Raw genomic sequence first — 20,518 nt, 5'->3', positions numbered from 1 at the left:
GCTGGGCTGCTGCTACGGCCCGTCGGTAACCAGTTTGGTCCGCTTTATAGTACGTTTGCTGATCAGCGTGGTAATAAAGAGATTATTTATCATCTCATTCAACACGTATGGCCAAAAATCCCCAAAAGCATAGGTTTATACTGGTGTTTTGCAGATGAGGCAAAAAGGAAAAGGATGAAATGCTCTAAATGTCAGCAAATAAGCCAGTATGGCACCAGAACAGTAAACACACAGAGAGCAACAAAAACAGCGTTTAAGAAATAAAAACAGCTGAGCTGAGAGACATCATGTTCACCGAGATATGGCTACGTCACATAGAGCGTGTTTCTATGGGACACGAGTTCATAAAATCACAAATGGTGCCAAAATCCACAAAACGAGGGCATTTTTCGCTCTTTTACCCCGGATAATTTACCAAGCTCAGCTGACCGGTTAATTAAGACGTCCTCGTCTAGAAGTAAGCAGAGTGAGAAGGGTTTCTCTGTTCTAGGAGTTAAAAAAAAAAACGTTGAAGATGTTTCAGCTCTCATCTAAAAGGCTCCTTGAGTTCTGATCCTAGGTTGGGAATTCTGGACTTAAGACGCCTTAGACAGGGGAGGAATGTTTAATATAAATAACAAAAAAGTTAAATCATGAAATCTTTAAAAAAAACTTCAAATCTGCCTCGATTCTTCTCCCCAGCTGAGTTCAAACTCCACCATCAGAAATGGGAAGCCTGTTGGGATGAGCGGTGAAACGTCTTCCGGCCGTGTCCTGGATGAGTAAGAGTCGACGCCGGCGTGTTTCTCTGCTGCCATTCGGCACTCGCTTTAATCAAATACTGGCCAAGTGCTGGTTGAGTGCGTCGTGTACGGAGGGGGAACGAGCAACGAGGAAACTCTTCTTTCCTTTAGTCTCTAGTGGAATAGAGCGCCCTCCATCCCTCCGCCTCGGAGCCTCCGCCCTCCCGTCTCCACACAGAAACCACATAAAAAAAATCGAAGTGAAACAGCTACTCCCCGATCCCGTATCCTCCCAAATCTCTTCTCTCAACTAATCTCCTTCTTCAATAATGTTTTCAATATGAAACAGTGGAAGCCCCCATGTCAGATTCTAACATTTACATGGCTTTAACGCAGCTTTCCATCAAGCTATCATCATCATTATTATCATTATAATTACTAATAGCAGGGATCGGGAGGATACGGAGCTACAGAGTAGAGGCAGGCGGAGCTTCTGCTCCAGAACAGAGGGGCGGAGCATCAGCGATGCCGTCGGTCCTCCGCGCTACTTCAAGATCAGATGAAGTCCTTCACCCAACTCATCTGGAGGGACAGCAGAAAAGAGCGTTAGATCCTCGTCAAACAGAAACAAGATGGCTCTTAGGGAAGGATGTGGCCGACCTTTGACGGTGCTGATCAAAAAACAGCTCTCGTCGGACAAGTTGTAAACCATCTGGAGGAGAAAAATACAGAACTTCAAACTTCAGAGCAGCTTTATAATCTCAACTTTCTGGTTGTTCGGAAGCAATGAGATGGCAGGAGTTGTGTTTGTGAGCGAGCGAGACTTTGAATAACATGCAAATAAAAGAGAGAGAGAGAGCAGAGCTATTCGGCAGAGGCCTGAAAACAAAACACCGACTCCGAGGCTGGCTCTTCAATTGAAATCCACTCAAAAATAAATATTTTATTCAGGGATTTTTTTCGTCCTAAGAATTAGGATAAATTCTAACATTTGCATCCCGTCGCTCTGAACACACTTGAGATTTTCTGTCTAAACATTTTATTTTATTCACATCTTTGAATAATATTTGATGAACACATTACTTTTTATTTTGTTTATTTTAATTTTTTAGGGCAGATTCACATTTTAGAAATGAAAATAAAGTAATGTCATCGTTTTAAACACAAAAATATAATAATTTTTTAGAACACACACACACACACACACACACACACAGGAAGCTTCAGTGGCGTGGATGTTGCTGCTACAAACAGAATCCATTCCAGTCTGTGGGGGTGATCCAAACCGGCCGTGGGAATTTTCAGACGCGTCCCAGAAGCGGCACGTGCCGAAGACTGAATCAGGTTCTACTTTTGCTGCAAGCCGCTTCTGGGACATGTCAATTTCCAACAGTTAACATTGAAAATGGAGGAAAGGCGATGTCGCCTCCCGTGTGTCGAGCGCCTAATTATTACGGAAAATTGCGTTTACAGCTGCAGCAAAAGGTCTGAGCCATGTGTCTGTGTCCTACACGCGTTTTTAAATAACACAGGTCTGATCTAAAATACTAACCTACATCTATAAATCCATCTGGAACCGCACCGCGACTTCTGGACTCCGAGTCCTGTTAGCATGACTGCAGCAACACTGCTAACCGTGTTAGCGCCGATAAGGAAAAAACAAGTTATTTGGGAAAGCTACGACACACACACAGATATAATCTAAAAGACGATCCCCATATCAACAGATCCTCCATGGACCGGTAGAACCTCCGTGCCATCCTGGATTAGAGCAAACGAGACAAACTAAGGAGTTACTCCAGCATCAGGAAGATTTATTCTGGTGAGCTATTAGTTATATATTCTCCGGAGGTATATCAATAAATTCATGGATCGGTAGAACTGGCAGCACACATTTCTGTAGATTACTGATCTATATTGGGACACATGATGGAGTTAAGACCAGCTGAGAACTCGTCAGCTTAGAGCTCCCGGTGGAGCACAGAAATGAAATATTTAACAAAAGTAAACAAACTGTACCGATTTTGGTTCTGAAGATGAACAGAATCCACCTCGATGTTAAAATAGGGTCGCAGTTCTTCGGAGTCAAACGGTCTAAAACATGTCTGCACCTCCAATTCTGATATCCAGTTGCAGGGCACGGAGTTCGGCTGAACGTCTCCGGTAATCCAACATCCGTTCTTGTCGCCGTATCCCAGAGTAAGACCTAATCTGACCGACTAGCAGAGGCTTCAGAAGCTACATCGGACTGATGACAGGTTGTTCTCTGCTATAACGCCAACGCAGAAACACCGGAGACAGGCATTGTTTACTATTGCGGTTTCAGCAGAGCGTCTTGTGAAACGTCACCAGCTGCCCAGGGCTTTCCGTTTTTCCCGCGCCGGCCAAAAACATCAGATTTTCTTTAAATTCCAGCCGTAAAAATCCCAAAACCTTTATCATCTGAGGTTTTAATACTCCGTTACACGTGCCGTTCAAAGGCCTCTGGCTGATATCTTTAAGTTTAAGCACATTGAATTCGAGTACGACATGCGCTCTACAAACAAAGCTGCCTTGACTCACTGAAAAACAAAACTAATTGCTGCTAAATCGGCTCTGTAAAAAATGCCAATTTTAAAAACGGACATTTTCATACAAATTTCAGAACTATCAAGGATAAAGGTGCCTCTAATATGAGCTAAAACATGGGGAGTTATTCTCCAATTACTGTTTTTTACTATAACCCTCCCACTGTCCTCAAGGGCGACGCCGCCAGGAAAACTGACCACTGAGCAGGGTTGATGGTTTATCCCTTGAGGTCCACGTGGCAGGGGTGAGGTGTGGGAGGGTTAAAAATGTGCGTGTGTGTGTGTGCGTGTGGACACCTGGTCACTCAGCAGGATGTGTATGCCTGTAGGACCCTGTCTGTACACCTGGTTGATCGTTCCCAGAGGAATCCCACACACTGACGCCATCTTGCGGATGAGTTCTGCAGCTGTGAGCTCCTCTAAGTAAAGAGCGTGGTACACTGAAAATAAACAGGGGGGGGGGGTGGGAATCAAATTGAAGCAGATTATAATTAAAGGATGTCAGCAGCAGCAGCAACAACATCCAGGACCTCACCGTGTAAACTAGCGGAGCTCCTGTGTTCTCCGTTTTCAATAGTGCAGTGTCTCTCCAGCAGGGGGCTCTCCTGAGGAGACTCCTGACAGACGTACACGGTCAACCTGGGACACGCAGACCTGCACGCGCGCACACACACACACACGTTGTGTTTTAGTTCACACACAGAAAGATGAGAGATGATTACAAACAGCTGCTTCGCGGATGGAGATGATTTAATAGAAGGCATCTCTCACCTGGATTTGAGTGCATTGAAAAGTCTGATCCCGTCTGCTGGCCCACAGATCTGGACCAGGTCGTCTCGTGTCAACTTTAACAAATCAGAACCTACAAACAAGCAGTTGGATGTAAATAAACAAGCTGCACAAGAACACCTGAGCAGAATCGGGGGCAGACGTGAAGCTAACAGGTGAGCAGCGTGCACCTGAGAAATGAGAGAAGAGTCGAGCGTAGGAGCTGAAGCGATTTTTCTGCAGCCACTTCTGCGTTTCCTGTATGGAGGCGGTGGGGCTCAGCTGCTGCAGAGAAACACAAAGATGTCAAGACGTCTTTCTCAAATCGTCATCTTGAACGAGATCTTCAAAATTATATAAATGCATTTTTGGCGCGAGACACGAAGAAGAAAAGTTTTTCTAGGTCTGTCTCCCTTCAACCGACAGGTTTCATTTTAGCGCCTACGTTTTACTGAAACGTGCACCTGACCCAACTAAAAGTAAAACTACTAAAGCAAAAAAATACGGGGATCGTAGCATTAATGCCATTTTATTTTCCTGCATCACACAACTATAAAATCCATTAAAACTATTTCAAACAGTGATTGCAGCTCAAAGCGCTCTACGGGATTAAAAGTGACACCATGTGAGTTTTGGGATAATTTTCTTCCTCCTAAACCAGGGGTGCCCAATGCTGGTCCTGGAGAGCCGGTGTCGGTGAAAGATTGGCCCGGGGTCCTTCGACTGCTGATGACGTCTAAGTAGTTGATTGGCTGAACATGAACCTTACGGAAATTACATAATGACGTTACGTTGGTCCAGGCAAATTTTTCTGTTGGAAATTTTCTTTGAAAATACACTTTTAGCATAGAGCTGCATGTATATTAGGGCTGAACGATTAACTGCATGTGCAATTAAATTGCGATGTGACAAAAGGAGATTTTCCAATCGCAAAGGCTGCAATTTGGCAGCGAGTGGTTAGCGCAATGCTAACATACATGGAAAAACCCATAGGAATGCTAATGCTAATATCACCGATTACATTCTTACAAATTATGAATTAGAAACGTGCCAAATGATTACATTTGGAGTCTAATACAAAGTAAAACTACCATCAATCAAATAAGTACAGACAGGTATTTTAGTAAAGCCAGAAAACTTTTAACTCCAGAGTTTTGGCTAGCAGCTATGAGCGTAACTGAACTACGCATGGACAAGACGTCAAAAACTCTAAACACAAAATACTTCAATAAACGGGACACACTTCTTTCCTGCAAATACAATTTCACAGGTGTTGCTAGTACCTATGATCCTTCAAGGGATGTGCTCAAAGAGGAGTTCAACATTATGAATACAATGTAGTGTTTTATTTTACAAATACCATTATAAACACAAACTTACGTCGTAAGAAACATTATTTTAATGTAAGAAACATTATTTTAATAACGAAGCTGCTAAATTCTTTCCAACAGTATAAAGATATGTAGTGTATTTTGTCCGAGTGGGCTTGCCGTACTTAGACGTCATCGGCAGTCGAAAGACCCCGAGCCGATCTTGCACCCGAGCAGATCCTGTACCGACACCGGTATCCTACAGGTTTCAGTTTTAACCCTGCATCAACACACCTGACTTTAATCAGCAGGTGATTAACAGGTTTCTGCAGAGCCTGATGATCTGCTGCACATGCTGATCCAGCCACCGAATCAAGTGTGTTGGAGCAGAGAAACCACAACACCTGCTGGATACCGGCCCTCCAGGACAAGGACTGGGCACCCCTGTCCTACACACAGAAAAACTACAAATGCCCTAAAAACCCTGAATAACTCATTAAATCTTGAACCAGCAAGCAAAATTCAGCCTGATGATTAAAATCTAAATAAACGGTTCTTTTGACAATAAGTGCGTCGTACTAACCTCTGGGTTGCCATGGCCACCAGGATCCGTCTGGTGATTGGGAGAGGAGTCGTCACTGGAAAAACAAACAATTAAAAGTTGAGAAATATATAAAATATTCTCCAATGTAAGCTAAAGGGAGTACCTGTCCAGTATGGAGGAGGTTGTGTAGGTGGACAGCGGGGTGGAGGCAAAGGAAAGGGTAGCTGCCTGGTTGCTGCTGGTGTAGGCGGCGTCTGGCCACGGCGAGCACTGAGGTAAAAACATACAAATATTTATAAATACTCTAATTAGAACCACAAAAATGACTCCAACTACTAACAAACGAGTTAATAGCGTCTCCACCGCCACTAATGACAGAAATTCACAACCGAAGGGGGCTAACAAAGATGGCTGTTTAGGGAAGAGGAGGATGCTTACACTGCCTCGCTTGGCCAAGGAGTCGCCACAGTCGGCGGGAAGAGTCCGCTTGCTGGACTTTTTCAGCTCATGGTCGCCCGAATCCTCTATGATGGGTTCAAGCCTCGTCTGCGTACAGACAAAGCAGGGGTTAGCATAGCCACAGCTAGCACACCAAACCAGGTGTGGTTACCAGCAGAGGGCGCTAGACAGCTCCACTCATCCTAGCTTCCACTTTCGTCTACTGGTGGTTTTAAAACGTTAACCTCAAACAAACAAACGAGAGAGCTTTGCATCAGCGACCACATTTTTTAATTATTTCATGTTCCTGAAGGATTTTAGTTATTTCCTGCTCCACCGCACCAGATTCAATGATTAAATCACCTGTTCAGGAGGGCTCCTGTTAATCACCTGTTGATTAAACTCAGGTGTTAGAGACACAAACGCATACTCACACTAAAGGCTCATTTACGAGCTCAATTCAACCAAGCATGTATGTTTGGGTCCAGATGCGGTTGAACAGGTGTGTTAAAGCAGAGAAATTACTCAACTCTGCCTCAACACACCTGGTTTTACTCATATGCACAAAGAGGACAGCATAATATATAATTATACTCAATAATAGTGACACCAGGAGTAACCTCAGCTGCAGCAAGTCCAGATTAAAATATGCTAAAGCATAAATCCAATTAGAACTCCATTTTAAAAGATTAAACCCCACATCTATTAGTAGTTGAGCCACTAAAAAGAAGACTGGAATCTGTTCCCTTAGAGCTCTGCGGATAATCCGCGCTCCCTCATCGACCAGATCCTCAATGAACGGGAATGCCATGGTTATTCTGGAAGGAGCCTTCGATTGTCTTCTTGTTATTTTAAACTTCAGAGCAACAGGAAATCAGCTGCATGTGAGCTGTAATAATCACACGTCAGAGTGTGAGCTTAGCTCGCTTCGTGCAACAGCCCTCAGGGGAACACACCCTTACAGGGAAAGGAAAATACACCAATAAACGCATTCAACTAATTTCAAATGTAAACTAACCGTAATTTACCAACAGCATTAATACGGCTGCCACACAAGCTGAAGTAAAGATGAACAGGACAATAACCAAATTCTCTCTCTCTCTCTCTCTCTCTCTCTCTCTCTCTCTCTCTCTCTCTCTCTCTCTCTCTCTCTCTCTCTCTCTCTCTCTCTCTCTCTCTCTCTCTCTCTCTCTCTCTCTCTCTCTCTCTCTCTCTCTCTCTCTCTCTCTCTCTCTCTCTCTCTCTCTCTCTCTCTCTCTCTCTCTCTCTCTCTCTCTCTCTCTCTCTCTCTCTCTCTCTCTCTCTCTCTCTCTCTCTCTCTCTCTCTCTCTCTCTCTCTCTCTCTCTCTCTCTCTCTCTCTCTCTCTCTCTCTCTCTCTCTCTCTCTCTCTCTCTCTCTCTCTCTCTCTCTCTCTCTCTCTCTCTCTCTCTCTCTCTCATCCCAAGGTAGTCACACCCACTGCTACCTGCACCGTGCTGCCCCCTAGTGTGCAAAACTAACAACAAAATAAAGCACGCAATAATCTCTGAGGAACTTCTGACGCACGTAGACGTCTATGGAAGAAACCCAAGAGATGCTAAAGATGTCCTGATCAAACGCATCGTTAATTTAGAGTCTAGACCGCTTTTCCTCCTAAAAATGGATCCATGCGACCATCAGGATCTCTGGAAGCTCTGACCAAAAATAATATAAATTTGCTTCTGAAATATTCTGTCATAAACGTGGTGCCATTGAGATTGAAAACGTGTCGTCATTTCTGGCTTCAAACCGCAAAGGATTGTAGGTATGAGGGACAAGCCCCCCCCCCCAAAAAAAACCACTCTGAGCGCGCTCATTCCATTCTATTTGTTTTCCGGACAGTTGTCCCCAAACATGCTCAGAGCTTGTTGTGTTGTTGATTGCCATACGAGGTCGCATGACCACCAGGGAAGGCTAATAGCCAAAGGTGCACATTTTTTTCGGATTCCTGCGTGGAAGAGAGGTTGTTCCAGCGGTGTCTGAAGCTACAAAGAGGAAACGGATGGCGTGGATTGCTGCCATCAGAAGACCTAACTTAACATTGGAGGACACCCCAGGTCACATGTTACATTAGCTTTGCGGGCTGCTATTTGTGTCGTATGCAGGCAAACCGGCCTACAGCATGCTGGAACGCGATCCGGACTGGGCTCCGTCCCTCCACATGGGTCATACCGAGGTGAAAGCGACGACCACCGCCAGATTTGACCGGTTTAGACGGAGAGCCAGATCAAAACAACAGCCTGTTGTTCCACGTCCGTCGGAGCCAGTGATGGATGATCCATCGTACCTTTCTCTAGATTACGCGTCGAGCCTGTCTTTGTACGGACCGGGAGCAGTCTCCTTCGTTTCATACATCCTTGTGAATTAAGAGAGGTTAAATTCCTTTGCTAGCTTACACGTCAGAAGGACTGTTTAGAGATGTAAACACCGAGCCGAACAGAGAAAAACTGTCTTCTGGGTTTTTAAATCTCCCTCCGTCCTCAAATCCAACAATGCACCGCGCGTAAGTCACGTGGTCTGTCAATCTCAGTTTGATCAGAAATCCTAAAGAAAGTCCTTTTCAGAAATTAATTTGTATTTTACAAACAACCAAATCTCAAAATTAACTTCTTTTGATGCAGATGTTGCACACATGTATAATAAACGTTTACTGATGCGATCTGAAAGCAATTCCAGGATTTCATGGGGTTTTTTTCCTGTGCCAACATTCCCTTTGTTGTTTAGATTATTAATCTGGGCCAGCTCACCTGACCGAACGAGAAAAACTTAACTTATAAAACAAATGAAGCTTTGAGGAACTAAATTACATCAGCAGCAACGCCTATTCTGGCATCTTTGTAAGGCAACTTCTACAGATAGATAAATAAATAAATAAACTGATTTTGGATGATAAAATATTCAGAAATAAACCTTTAATATTCTACAGCTACAAACAAATGGTTGCCCAGGTGATTTGTGAATTTTAGCCAAAACAAGGGAGGTCCTGGTGTTTAAATCTGCTTAAAAAAGGACTTCTGTTGGTTTAATAGATTTTTGACCTTTTTTGGGTTTTGAAACATTTTATTAGTAATTAAAACATCACAGAAGGAAGGTTTAGTTTAGCCTGTGGAGAAAACAGAGCGTCTCTAGACCACATCAAAAGCGCTTGTCAAACATGAAGGAAGCAAATTAAAGGGTCATGTGACGACGTGGCTTCGTGGAAGGTGTGTACGTCTAAAAGGTGATGTGATTTTCAGCGCTCACACCGGAGCATCTCAGCTTCCTGCTCTGACATGTAACTTCGATGGACGTTTCTGTAAAAGCTGAACTCAGACCCTGCTGTGATATTTTTACCCAGAATGCACGTCTGCACCAGGACAGGCCTGAGCAAACACATACTGACCTCTGAGAGGATAGTGGTATCATAAGAAGGCTGGTACTTTTCCTTCTCTTGAGGGGTGCGCTTCTCCATCTTTTCCCTGTCTGTTTTCTGTTTACGGTCCGCCCCCTTTGGCTAAACAGGAAGTAAACAAGTATAAACCACAAACCGAGACATGGGTGTAGTCATGGCGGATCAGCAAGTCAATCATTCTCTCTGTGAGGGCGTGAGTGTGTACTTTGAAGACTTTGATTTGGCAGGAGGCAGAGTGGAGGTGTTCCGTGTAGTCCCCGCCGTCCCCCAGGGCAAACGTGTCGATCTGGATCCTGAAGGGGACGCCCTTCTCCCCTCCGTGCTTCCTGGGAGTGAATTCTGTGCTGATGCAGTGCACCTGAGACGAGAGAACAAGTCGTCAAAGCGGGTTTGGTGTGGGGAGAAAAAAAGCAGCAATCACGGCAGGCTGGCGCGTTTATACCTGCACAAAAACAGAAGTTCTTTTGTTCATGTCCCACAGAAACTCTGCAGCGTTGAGCTGGGAGGGGTGAGTCTTCGGCTCCACGATGCCCACCGACATCGGGATATCTGTAGTAGACACGCATTGGTGTCAGGCTGCAGGACGTGCACGAGCAAGCACGCACACACACACACAGCACAGCAGAGGCAAACATTTCTTACCAATGTCAAGGAGACGGTCGCCAGGACGATTCCACTTCCAGCCCTCTAGCTGCTGGTGTTCTGTGTACTGCAGCCGACGGTCGTGAAAAACTACACGCACCGTGCTCTAAGGACACACACACACACACACACACACACACACACACACACACACACACACACACACACACACACACACACACACACACACACACACACACACACACACACACACACACACACACACACACACACACACGTCAGATCATTAAAGTCAATGGCAACAGATTTCTAGTTTTAAAGGTCCTATATCTTGCAAAATCCACTTTTTGGAGCTTTTGACCAAATTATATTGTTATTTCCTCATGACCCCCCTCCCCCCACCCAGCTGCAAGTTGTGTGCTGTCTGTCAAGCACCTGCACAAGCCTGGGGTCTGGGCTACTTCACAAAAGCCTACCCCTCCCCTGGACAGTAAACACTAATGCATCGTCTCTCAGAGAAGCTAGCAGGGAGTTCACTCTGCACTTTAAACCTAAAGATGGATTTCTGTCTGACGGAAGAACACGATCCCTGTCCAGTCTCCCTGAAACGGGCAGAAATGGTTGGATTTATTCTTTCGGAGTTCTCAAAAACCGAGCCAGAACGTGATTGTGACTTCACAGGCTGCTTGTTAAACCACCAACAGTACCGAAGTGGGTTTTCAGACAAATTACCTCTTCAAACTGACACCATTCCAAAGTCAGAACCACCAAATAGACCAGGGCAGTGCGTTCAACAATGCTAACCGTTAGCTCAGTGGTTATAATGTTTGGTGGGTGAGCGTCAGGCATGGACCGAGACATTAACTGAGGAATCTGCTACTATCACAGCCACCTTTTCTAAGTTTGAGTGGTGTGTGCGTGCGTGCGTGCTAGCGGCTCGACCCACTGATTGAGATTTCTCGGGGGAGGATCTGCAGTCTCTGGGTCTGCAGCTGTGTACTATTATGGACAATCATTCAGTGTATCTTGGCTTGGACAGTCCTCTACCGTGCACCATCTTGCCACAGGAGTCCCCCAGGGCTCTGTACTAGGACCTCTTCTCTTTGTCATATACACCACGTCACTGGGTGAGATCATTCAATCACATGGCTTCTCCTACCACTGCTATGCAGACGACACCCAGCTCTATATGTCATTTCCACCGGACGACCACATTGTCTCTGCACGAATATCAAACTGTCTCTCTGACATGTCAAAATGGATGAAATCCCACCATCTCCAACTCAGGCTCTCTAAAACTGAACTACTTGTCATCCCAGCAAAACCATCCATACAGCACAATACAGTGGGGCAAAAAAGTATTTAGTCAGCCACCGATTGTGCAAGTTCTTCCACTTAAAATGATGACAGAGGTCAGTCATTTTCATCATAGGTACACTTCAACTGTGAGAGACAGAATGTGAAAAAAATCCATGAATTCACAATTCACATGGCAGCATTTTTAAAGAATTTATTTGTAAATCAGGGTGGAAAATAAGTATTTGGTCAATAACAAAAATTCAACTCAGTACGTTGTAACATAACCTTTGTTGGCAATAACAGAGGTCAAACGATTACTATAGGTCTTTACCAGGTTTACACACACAGTAGCTGGTATTTTGGCCCATTCCTCCATGCAGATCTTCTCGAGAGCAGTGGTGTTTTGGGGCTGTCGCCGAGCAACACGGACTTTCAACTCCCTCCACAGATTTTCTATGGGGTTGAGGTCTGGAGACTGGCTAGGCCACTCCAGGACTTTCAAATGCTTCATACGGAGCCACTCCTTTGTTGCCCGGGTGGTGTGTTTGGGAATCATTGTCATGTTGGAAGACCCATCCACGTTTCATCTTCAAACCTTTCACTGATGGAAGGAGGTTTTGGCTCAGAATCTCACGATACATGGCCCCATTCATTCTGTCCTTAACACGGATCAGTCGTCCTTTCCCCTTAGCAGAAAAACAGCCCCAAAGCATGATGTTCCCACCCCCATGCTTCACAGTAGGTATGGTGTTCTCGGGATGCAACTCAGTATTCTTCTTCCTCCAAACACGACGAGTTGAGTTTATACCAAAAAGTTCTACTTTGGTTCCATCTGACCACATGACATTCTCCCAATCCTCTGCTGAATCATCCATGTGCTCTCTGGCAAACTTCAGACGGGCCTGGACATGCACTGGCTTCAGCAGCGGAACACGTCTAGCACTGCAGGATTTGATTCCCTGCCGTTGTAGTGTGTTACTGATGGTGACCTTTGTTACTGTGGTCCCAGCTCTCCGCAGGTCATTCACCAGGTCCCCCCCATGTGGTTCTGGGATTCTTGCTCACCGTTCTCATGATCATTTTGACCCCACGGGATGAGATCTTGCGTGGAGCCCCAGATCGAGGGAGAGTATCAGTGGTCTTGTATGTCTTCCATTTTCTGATAATTGCTCCCACAGTTGATTTTTTCACACCAAGCTGCTTGCCTATTGTAGATTCACTCTTCCCAGTCTGGTGCAGGTCTACAATTCTTTTCCTGGTGTCCTTCGAAAGCTCTTTGGTCTTGGCCATAGTGGAGTTTGGAGTCTGGCTGTTTGAGGCTGTGGACAGGTGTCTTTTATACAGATAATGAGTTCAAACAGGTGCCATTAATACAGGTAACGAGTGGAGGACAGAAAAGCTTCTTAAAGAAGACGTTACAGGTCTGTGAGAGCCAGAGATTTTCCTTGTTTGAAGTGACCAAATACTTATTTTCCACCCTGATTTACAAATAAACTCTTTAAAAATCCTGCCATGTGAATTCATGGATTTTTTTTTCACATTCTGTCTCTCACAGTTGAAGTGTACCTATGATGTAAATTACTGACCTCTGTCATCATTTTAAGTGGGAGAACTTGCACAATCGGTGGCTGACTAAATACTTTTTTGCTCCACCGTATCTCAATCCAAAATGACTTCCTATCTCTGGCTCCTTCAAAGGCAGTTCGAAATCTGGGTGTTGCGATTGATGAACACCTGACCTTTAAAGATCATGTTGCCTCTGTTGCTCGTTCATGCCGCTATGCGCTGTATAACATACAAAAGTTCAGACCGTACCTAACACAACATGCCACCCAGCTCCTGGTGCAATCTACTGTCATCTCCCACCTCGATTACTGCAATGCCCTTCTAACTGGTCTTCCAGCCTGTACTGTGAGACCTCTTCAAATGGTCCAGAACGCAGCGGCGCGTCTGGTCTTCAATCAGCCAAAAAGAGCACACGTCACCCCTCTGTTCATTGAGCTCCACTGGCTACCGCTAGCAGCACGCATCAAATTCAAATTGCTAACACTAGCATACAAAGTCCGAGATGGTACGGCTCCCATCTACCTGAATCCTCTTGCAAAGGCTTACGTCTCGGCCCGGCCGCTCCGGTCATCACAGGATCGTCGGCTAGCAGTGCCTACACCACGCTCAGGACAATCCAAACTCTTCTCATGCATCGTTCCACAAATGTGGAATGACCTACCAAGCACTACCAGAACAGGGGCTGCATTTTCGATTTTCAAGAAACTCCTGAAGACCCTGCTCTTCAGAGAGCATCTTCTAAACAAGCACCCTCCCTGCACCCGTCCCCCCCTCAACCATCCACTCCTTGTTCCGTCCTCTCCATGATTGATGTCAAGTTGCTGTTGTTATTGTTGTTGTTAGCCTCAAGGGCAACATGCCGATTATCACTTGTAAGTCGCTTTGGACAAAAGCGTCTGCTAAATACATAAACATTATGGAATTCATACGTAGGAGGCGGGGTTTTATCAAATCCAACGCTTCATTTCCAGGTTGAAGGAATGGCTCAAGAAAACAAAATATACTAAATAAAAATACGTCTCAATAGTGTTTCATCATATAGTAGTGTGCCCACTGTTGCACTGGAAGGTGTAAAACATCGTAATACAGGACCTTTAAGGATTCGCTCACCTTCACCATCTTGTTCGTCAGCTCTGGTAACTCCCCTGATTTTCTGTTGTCCAACATTCGGATCTCATAAGACTGGCCTGAACGAGACAGAGGGGAGACGGAAAGAGGGATGAGGAACAGACGTGTGACGGACTCGGTGGTGTTGTTATAGAAACATTTTATGTAATCGTCAGATGTTCCCTTGAGCCACCAGAAGACAGACAGAAAATGGCTGTTTTTGTTGAAAACAACAGACTCTAATCCTGGTCGTCTCCCCCACCTATCCTGCATGTCTTCGCTGTTTATCTGCTCCAAAACACCTGATTCAGAGGTTGAATTGCCTGTTAAGCCGGGCGTACACTGTGCGACTTTTTCACTTCTTTGAGCCGATTTTCCACTCGTGCGAGAATCCACGACATCGGGGCGAGTTTTGCGCCGAGCGGTCGTGTAGTGTACAGGGGGTTACGAGAGGCGATTAACACCACGTGACCAGCTACCGATCAGCAGTCGTGAGCTCGCACGGACTTCTGGCATGTTTAATATTTTGCTCGTCCCTCGTGAGGGTATCGCACTGTTGAAGCGGCGCTGCGAGCAGCTGAGACCCAAAAAGCATCAGAACCGCTCACGGCGCATGTGCAATCCTGCATCAACACCGCTCGCCCGCTATTCCCCTAATAACACACGCTGTTCGTTTTAATTTCTACACGTTTTTTTACTCACAATGACAAAGATTGTCAAGAAAGCGTGTTTGTCGTGTTCATGTCAAATTAAACTGATCACTAAACACAGATTTACTTTCTTTATTTCGTTTTCCTCATCCAACCCCCATAAATCCCTGTGTGTCCTCCTGCAGCACTCCCGAAGGACAACAGGCAAAACGAGACAAAAAAGTCTGACGTGTAAAAACTGCTATTTTTAGCATATTTTTAGGGCCGACGTGTTGCTACCAGACGTACAGTGTGAGCACACGACTCGTGAGATCTGCCCTGCGAGGAAGTCGTACAGTTTGAGCTGAAGCTGAACGCTGCGAGTGAAAAAGTTGCACAGTGTATACTTTAGGTGGGTCATGAGGCTGTTAATCGCCTGCTGATTAGAATATGGTGAACTGGAGCAGAGAAACATCTAAAATACGCAGGGCGGTGGAGCTCAAGGACTAGGGTTGCACACTGTTTACAACAGAGGGCCGACATATTTTTGTGAATTTTGTCGCTTAATCTTCTACATTTTCAGTCTCGGGAACCCGCGCGGCGTTTGCCTACCTTGGTTTAGGTATGTGAGCGTCTCGTCATGCAGCTTGACAGCTGGTGAAGTGGCGGCGCAGAGAACATACTGGAATGGGGGGTTTTTGGTCTTGGTTTCAGGGGGAAGGCTGGAGTCCTCCTGCTTAAAGATGGGTAGAGCCAGCACATCGCTGCAACACAGAGAGGACGGAGGTACAAACAGTCAGCGGGATCTAGAGATGAGCATCAACATTTCAATCTTTTCATTGATGAAGCCGTTTTACGTTTATGCCGAGCCGTTGACAAGTACGCTCACGGCTAATGCTGCAGGTGTGTCATGGAAGCAAAAGTCAAGTGGAGAGAGTACCCAACTCCAAGTGCATTTGGGGATGAGTGAGTAAAGAGGAATAAATGACACAAATGCAGACCGGAGCACCTCACTGTCTAAAGTTTTCTCAGCAACTAATCTTTTCCTGATTCGACAGACCTTTATTGTGGCCCTGCAGTACCATCCCCAACCCTGTCTCGGCATCCAGAAATCTGAGGAGTACATTTCACTGAACGGCATCAAGACATTTTGTCCCGAACAGCTGCTGAGTTCTAACCCTCCCTCAACCTTACCCCAGGCCTCACAGACAGCCAGCCCCGCTCTCTGTGTCACTGATTCACTCACATGCATGCCGTGAATTCAGCACCGGCGAACTTGCTTGAACCCACAACGTGCCTATGTCACGCTCAGATAAACACACACTTAGGGGTTGCTGATAACACACACGGTTGTCCCTCCTCCTCGGAATATCATTACCTCCAACCGACTTATTTATTACAGCGCACACCTTTTAAATGAACAGGTGCATTGCAACAGACAGGAAGTGTTCATGCATCCTCCACAGACGGATCAAAAAGTGCTGAATATGCATGAGAAGCTACATCTCAGGATCTTGCTCTTTTGATGGACTTTGTGCATTTCTCACACGAAGATATTTCAGCAGTTACAACTGGCAATACAAAAGCTCGTGTTGTCATCACCATGGAGCAAGAAAAAGTTATTTCCTGTAGATCTCTGCACGTGTTTGTGCCGAAGTGGGTAAAACAAAAAGACTCCAGAAATTGTCTTTACACCTGCAGCCTGATCTACGAGCTGAAAAAAGATTTTTCTTTGGGTCCATGAATGCATCATAGGAACAATAAAAATATATATTTTCTGCATGGAAATTTTAGTTTCTCCTAAGTCGAAGTCAAGATAATTTTAGCTGTGCAAGAACTGGTGCATCACTAGTTAGATATACCACCAGCAGGTCAACAGTAAATAATCACATCAAAGAACCAATTATTAGCTTTAGTGGTATGAATATGTTCAAATATTAGGTCTGTTGTGTCTTCTTTACTGATTTGGATTCAAGTGAGCTGAAAACTGAAAATTTCTCAAATGTATAAAACTTGATAAATCAGAACTAAAAGAACCACTCTACACGACACTTGAGCTCGTACTTTTTAGACACTTCCTTGTTGAAACTACGATTATAAATGCACTCATACTGCCACCATTATAATCTGATTTTTAACAAGGTTTGTCCTCAAAGTCCAAATGTTTTAGTCCCAGATTGTGACACCTTGCAGCGGCTGCCCCTTAACACACAAATAAGCAATTAGGAGCAAAAAAAGCAATATAATAAAGTTAGGGAGGTATTCAACAGCTTGATTCTGTATTTATTTGTTTGTTTTTTCCCTAATTGACCCAATCCTGAGCCATGATGCTGCAGCGGTTGACTCTAACCTCATGCTGTAAGCTCCAGCACCGAGCTCCTGTCCGATACCGGACAGGCTCGCATCGAAGTCGTGCACCAGCCCCGACTCGATGGCGGCATCGTCCATCTTCAGGACCCAGGCCATCGGCCCCAGGTCCTTGTCCTCGGCTTCTACCCTGAGGGCCGCCAGCTTGCTTCAGGTACGAGGAAGAAGGGCTCTGCAGCTTCTCCGCAACACTGCAGCAGGGGGAAAGTTAGGCTCCGAACAGGCTGCTTCCCCCGGAGACTGAATTCACCACCATGTTTCTACATAAAAGCCTTTCCCCTCCACTCTAGCGGCCAACTGTCCGAGAGAAACAATAAGTTAGGGCTGCCTCAGCTAGCGAACAGTCGATGCGGGCTGGTTGTCAGCATGCTAACGCTTGCTAGCAGCTAGCTTTGCGAGGGTGTTTTATATAAAGCTAACGCTAATTTGGCGGTCCCGTTGTTATCTTCGGGCAGGGTCGCCCAAACAGTCTGGTTAGCCGTTCGTTTGGTCAAACGCAACAAGCTAAGAAAAGATGCGAGGAGTTTAAAAATCGCATCCCACGCAGTGTCCGCACAGCTAACTAGCATCAACTTCAGTTGCTTTGAATCAGCTGCCCGGTGACCTAACTCTCCTCCGGCGCTCCCTGTGCCGTTCCAGTCCGGTCCTTTCCAATCATCGCGGTTCTTCAATCACCGCTGAGGCTTCCCGTCTTTTGTTCGGAGTCCATTAAACATCCAGAATGTAACGTTTGACAAAAAAACAGGCATCAACATGGCTTCCTTTACATACAGTCCGTGTAGCTTCGCTGGGTCACTACCACCACTGCCAGCCTCAGAAATGATGCCAGCCTAAAATGAGCCAATCAGAAGCCGCTATTTGTGCCCGTGCAGACGGGCTAGCCAATGAGAAGCTGCAGATCTTCCGTCATTGTGCCCAACTGTAGCTGCGCTCTGCCGCCCAGAAACTATTTATTTACTACGTAATTACTGTCAACAAACAGCCTCTAAACGTCACATGCAAACATGTTAAACACCAGAAAGGATCTCGAGTCAAAGTAAATCCACGAGCCAATATGTCGGGTGAAAGTTTATTGGTATTTTCCAACCATAAAGTTAGAGTGTCCTACCGAGTCAAGCTGCTGTCTCCGTGTCTCTGCTCGGGGACTCGGAAGTTCTCGGTGTAGGACTGCCAGAACAGCATTGGCGTGTCCGAACAGCGGTCAGCCTCTGTTGGAGACGACAACGACTCACTCCGAGGTCCAAACGGGACCGAAAACCTTTGATTCATGACATTGTTGAGCCGAAGGGGGAAATCCTTGCACCGACCTGCCGTGTTTACCTCCCCTCTGGTAAATAATTACCCCCTAGTCCAGGGATGTGGCGCAAGTCTGGGGGTGGCTTTCGAGCTGGATTACAGGGGCTATTTTAACCCGGGGGGTTGGTGGGGGTGTGGGGACCCGAGACAGTGACAGAATTAGACGGACTTCTTATGAAATCAGACATCAATGCAAGACAAATACATAAAAACGGACCACTTACACCTAAAAATCCCATCCAAGTATGTTTTTATTCACACTACGTGATTAATTTTTAACCAAACTCACAGAACTGCATTTGTAATAAGATTGTTTACATGTGCGCATTTTTTAAAAAAGTCAGAAATTGACGTTTCACACAAAAATTCTCCAATTATTATATATAATCTTAACCTGAATCATCCAGCAGATGATTAATAGTCACAAGATTCAAACCCAACCCTATAATTGCTTTTTGGAGGACATTTAAAGAGCAAGTCACCCCAAATCAACTTTTTTTTCTGATAAACTATAAATGCATCATGCTGCAGACACATGTAGTCAATAGTTTTGCAATTTAGTGCATTTTAGTTAAAATTTTAGTTTTGCCTAAAACTCAGTGTTGTGCCGTTGTCAAGTAAAAACTCTGCACTGCAGTTGAATTTAAATCTGCCATCGCTATTGGCTAAGAGGTACCCTAGAACGTTAGCTGTTGCCTCGCCTCTGTCAGTGCACCCCAGGGCAGCTGTGGCTACATCGTAGCTCATCACCATCAGTGTGTGAATGGATGAATGTTACACTGTAGTGTAAAGCGCTTTGGAGTCCTTACTCTGAGAGACGCTATACAAGTGTGGGTCATTCATTACCATATGATGTCACAATGTCGTTGTGAGCCTGTGTGTGTGTGTATGTTAGCGGCTCCGCCCTCTCGGTCTGCTAGGCAACAGCATTTGTTGCATTTTTCAAACAGGAAGTGGGAGTGGAGTAAAGCCTGGTTTATGCTTCTCCGTCAGCTCTGCAAGGGACAGACACGCACGGATTGTCGTCGTCGACGTCGTCTTCCTCCGCTTATCCGGGTCGCGGGGGCAGCATCCCAACTAGAGAGCTCCAGGCCGTCCTCTCCCCGGCCATGTCCACCAGCTCCTCCGGCAGGACCCCAAGGCGTTCCCGGACCAGATTGGAGATGTAACCTCTCCAACGTGTCCTGGGTCGACCTGGGGGCCTCCTGCCGGCAGGACATGCCCGAAAAACCTCCCCGGGGAGGCGTCCAGGAGGCATCCTGACCAGATGCCCAAACCACCTCAACTGGCTCCTTTCGATCCGGAGGAGCAGCGGTTCTACTCCGAGTCCCTCCCGAATGTCCGAGCTCCTCACCCTATCTCTAAGGCTGCGCCCGGCCACCCTACGGAGGAAACTCATTTCGGCCGCTTGTATCCACGATCTCGTTCTTTCGGTCATTACTCAAAGCTCATGACCATAGGTGAGGATTGGGACGTAGATCGACCGGTAAATCGAGAGCCTGGCTTTCTGGCTCAGCTCCCTCTTCCCCACGACAGATCGGCTCAGAGTCCGCATCACTGCAGACGCCGAACCAATCCGCCTGTCGATCTCCCGATCCCTCCTACCCTCACTCGTGAACAAGACCCCGAGATACTTAAACTCCTCCACTTGAGGTAGGACCTCTCCCCCGACCCGGAGGTGGCAAGCCACCCTTTTCCGGTCGAGAACCATGGTCTCAGATTTGGAGGTGCTGATCCTCATCCCAGCCGCTTCGCATTCGGCCGCGAACCTACCCAGCAAGAGCTGAAGGTCAGAGCTGGATGAAGCTAGGAGGACCACATCATCCGCAAAAAGCAGAGACGAGATTCTCCTGCCACCAAACTCGACACACTCCACACCACGGCTGCATCTA

At 46.0% G+C, this 20,518-nt stretch overlaps 1 protein-coding gene across 3 annotated transcripts; it reads right to left on the bottom strand.

Moving 5' to 3' along the window:
* Positions 1-1,035: 1,035 nt before the first annotated feature.
* Positions 1,036-18,686, bottom strand: ubp1 (upstream binding protein 1). Of its 3 annotated transcripts, none has more exons than XM_054745290.2 (16): positions 18,439-18,686; positions 15,576-15,727; positions 14,338-14,414; positions 10,402-10,507; positions 10,202-10,308; positions 9,965-10,117; positions 9,751-9,861; positions 6,350-6,457; positions 6,075-6,181; positions 5,951-6,005; positions 4,249-4,342; positions 4,061-4,151; positions 3,825-3,943; positions 3,587-3,729; positions 1,383-1,434; positions 1,036-1,304 (listed from the first exon to the last, which is right to left on the bottom strand). In XM_054745290.2, exons 1-16 carry the CDS (start codon positions 18,597-18,599, stop codon positions 1,267-1,269), a joined length of 1,674 nt encoding a protein of 557 aa, XP_054601265.1. In that variant the 5' UTR covers positions 18,600-18,686; the 3' UTR covers positions 1,036-1,266. The 3 variants fall into 3 exon arrangements, with proteins under 3 accessions (XP_054601265.1, XP_054601266.1, XP_054601267.1); XM_054745291.2 differs by having other exon boundaries at positions 4,249-4,339; XM_054745292.2 differs by lacking the exon at positions 18,439-18,686 and adding an exon at positions 17,314-17,651.
* Positions 18,687-20,518: the final 1,832 nt, after the last annotated feature.

Source organism: Nothobranchius furzeri, chromosome 19, assembly GCF_043380555.1.
Source record: "Nothobranchius furzeri strain GRZ-AD chromosome 19, NfurGRZ-RIMD1, whole genome shotgun sequence".
Classification (NCBI taxonomy): Eukaryota; Metazoa; Chordata; class Actinopteri; order Cyprinodontiformes; family Nothobranchiidae; genus Nothobranchius; species Nothobranchius furzeri.
The sequence above is the reverse complement of the archived record's forward strand: the minus strand, read 5'-3'. Positions and strand labels throughout refer to the sequence as shown.

Coding starts and splice junctions, on each gene's coding strand:
- ubp1 (XM_054745290.2), bottom strand. CDS start 18,599: ATGAATCAAAGGTTTTCGGTCCCGTTTGGACCTCGGAGTGAGTCGTTG. Junction 10,309..10,401: donor CGACCGTCTCCTTGACATTG/GTAAGAAATGTT, acceptor TGTCTACTACAG/ATATCCCGATGTCGGTGGGC. Junction 10,118..10,201: donor GAACTTCTGTTTTTGTGCAG/GTATAAACGCGC, acceptor CTCTCGTCTCAG/GTGCACTGCATCAGCACAGA.